The sequence below is a fragment of the Habropoda laboriosa genome, unplaced genomic scaffold (genome assembly GCF_001263275.1).
Source record: "Habropoda laboriosa isolate 0110345459 unplaced genomic scaffold, ASM126327v1 scaffold143, whole genome shotgun sequence".
NCBI classification, from domain to species: domain Eukaryota; kingdom Metazoa; phylum Arthropoda; class Insecta; order Hymenoptera; family Apidae; genus Habropoda; species Habropoda laboriosa.
Genome location: NW_017100404.1, coordinates 2,203,226 through 2,206,022, shown reverse-complemented (window position 1 = coordinate 2,206,022; position 2,797 = coordinate 2,203,226). Strand labels below are relative to the sequence as shown.

The 2,797-nt window shown below is 32.0% G+C and overlaps 2 protein-coding genes across 3 annotated transcripts in view; both read right to left on the bottom strand.

The window, feature by feature from the left end:
- LOC108575332 overlaps positions 1–1,410 on the bottom strand; it is a 1,608-nt gene extending 198 nt beyond the window's left edge. Inside the window, exons 1-3 of the mRNA XM_017938097.1 lie at positions 1,344–1,410; positions 518–665; positions 5–24 (exon numbers count right to left, since the gene is read on the bottom strand). Of these exons, the coding sequence (XP_017793586.1) occupies positions 5–24; positions 518–665; positions 1,344–1,410 (235 nt within the window). The remainder of the gene's footprint in view (positions 1–4; positions 25–517; positions 666–1,343) is intronic.
- Positions 1,411–2,372: 962 nt separating this feature from the next.
- The window catches only part of LOC108575373, a 12,849-nt gene continuing 12,424 nt past the window's right edge, over positions 2,373–2,797 (bottom strand). For both annotated transcript variants that reach the window (XM_017938148.1, XM_017938147.1), the window contains one exon: positions 2,373–2,582. In XM_017938148.1, coding sequence (XP_017793637.1) covers positions 2,482–2,582 — 101 coding nt within the window. In that variant the 3' untranslated portion in view covers positions 2,373–2,481. The remainder of the gene's footprint in view (positions 2,583–2,797) is intronic.

Sequence of the window (2,797 nt, the reverse complement as noted above, 5' to 3'; positions counted from 1 at the left end):
GAGCTATCACATAAAGGACATCTTCTGTAAAGTAAAGATGTATTTGATAGAACATTGATTACGAAGGATTGAGCTTAGTATTGCATATTGCTATTTAATAATAAGTGAAAATTAATAGTAGAGTAATTCATAATGAATAATTTTTAAGGAGGAATGAATAATTAATGATTATTGATTAGTAAGTAATTCGATTAGTGTAGTAATTAATACATGTCAATACAAAATGACAAGTAAAAGTGTCGTCATCTTTGCGCTTCTACTCGTATTTTAAATAAACGTATGAAAGCAATCAATTCTCATACTCTTGTCAATCAGGTATGAAAAGGATTAAAAAGAGAACATTTATAATTGTTACTGATATCTTGCACTATTATAATTGTACGAATGCATGCATTTTTATTATTTTATATCATTTTTCGTGTTCTAATTTCTCGAATGATATACGGAATTTACCTGTCTTTTTTGAGAAAAAGCGCAGAGTATCATTGTTATTCTTAAGAAAGTATTATGTACTTACTTGCTTTGGGATGGTCTATAAATACTATCAAATGGGAAATTATAGCGTCTGTCGTCTTGTTGATACGATTCAGTTCCTAGTAATGAAGCGAATGGTACTGCGAGTTTGGCCCCTGTCGCCTGACTACCCGCTGCATCGCTCTGCGCGTCTTGTTCGCATGAATTGAGGGATGCAATGTAAATTGTAGTTACATTAAATAAATAATTTATTTAAAATTAAGCATATTTACATTACACAGAATTGAACAAATAATCGTGTTATCTTCTAATTAACAGTCATCGTTAAATAAATTAAAAATTTCTTAAAAAGAAAAGAAGATTTAATATTACAATTTACTTTATATAATTTGAATTAATGTCATTAATATTCCAATGTTTGAAACAATAATTTAATATTCATACTTTGAGTGTACATATATACAACAATCTTTTTTATTTCTTTTCATAGAAATATTACCAATATTAAGATTCTCACAGTGATTTTCAAACTAACGACATTTCACACTTCGTTACTAGGCGGCAATAAAATTTGATACGAGGAACATTAACGCGATGTCGTTTGCAACTCGCATCTTCTTATCAAGCTCATTCTTAAATCGATTAAATTGGAATTCCACAATAAAAATCAATATTTCTTGCACATCTTGTGTCACAAAAAAATAAAAAAAAAAAAAAACGCAAGAAATCTTTATACAAAATAAAATTTAAAAAGACAGTAAAATTGAGGATGAAATAAAATCACAAAAGAAACTTATACAATTAAAAATTGACATATAACGAACGTAATTCATTTTCGCGAAAATTATCTCACGCATTCGTGTACTCACTCGATTCAGCCGTAACGTAGAAACGTAGCACCGCAACGGCGCCAAAAATCACCGTGAAAATATACATATTTTCCACTCGAAATTTAAACGCCCTTTCGCCCAGCACTTTCGAACACCGGCAGACTTTCCGAAGAAATAAGCTCCTACGTGGCTTTTACCTCGATTCCTTGTCAAAACCCACGCGATCTTTATCTACACACACGTAGCTCCGCTTACTTATGGGAGGATCGCTTAAGTGGTCGACGAGTACCCGTTACTCCGTAACTGGCCCAGTTCTTCCTGTCTTCCTAAGCCAATTCGAAAAATAAGAAAACGAGATCGTACGTGAGAAATTAGCAAACTGAACTCACGAGTTCTCTGTTTCGCGTGATTTCGTTGAAAATATCGCGTATCCTTGCTTTGAACGAATATTTCGATTTTCTTCTCCGAGACTCAGGTTTGCCAATTTTGGGCAGGAATAAAAATGGACTCGCTCGCATAGACGTGTCAGAGAAGGAGGAGGATTGTGTAGAAAGTCGAATTACACGGATCCGGTTTAATTTCGCAATTGTAAACGAACGACGGAAATATTATATACAAATTTGCTACTCTATGCGTTGAGTAATTATTTACACACTTGCTAATTGTTAATGGCGATTTATTCTTGCGCAGAGCTAAGATTATTTACTTTGATTGTTTATTTTTCAAGAGTATGTTTCGCTTTTCTCTTGAGAAACGATGATGTGATAACAATTGAATTGAAATTTTTCGTCTCTTTGTGCAATTTTTTTGTCCTATTGTTTGTAATTAACAATCGTTTCATCCTTGTTTTACGTTCGCAATGAAAGGTGGAGTATAAAATTTAAAAAAGCATCGAAATACACGTTTGTACATTATCTGTTGTATTTCCTCCATTAAAATACAAATCTGAGAGTCGAACAACGTTGATTATTCCTTTGTACAGTCACACTTTTTCCTATATACATATACATATACGTGAAATTGCAAAAGCGATTTACCAGATTATTACAAATTTCACTTCGTTGTTGTGTGTCGCAAACATTCGTTAGCCTTAGTTTAAATTTCTCGCGCTTCGGTGGAAAAATAATTTATTAAAATAACTTGGTTCTGTACAAAATATTTGGTATTAAATGTGTAATTAGGTCGGCTGTAAGAGCAACCTGAGCACCGTTAATATCGCCAGGAACTTTAAATGATTCGCATTTGTGGGTGATTCTGCGTCGTTGGCTAAATTTCTCCCTGAAAAAGAGATAAGCAGAATTACAATTTTTTTAATCTATTCGGCGAGAACGTAGAAACAAATTAAGAATAAAAATATCTTAATAAAATACTGCATCAAAATCACTAATTTAATGTTTCACTTGATTATAATTTTGTATTTTAATCATCGTTTAAATGTTAAGTTAAATCTTTCGATTGAAATAAAAATATATGAACAATACAACAAGTTGTCC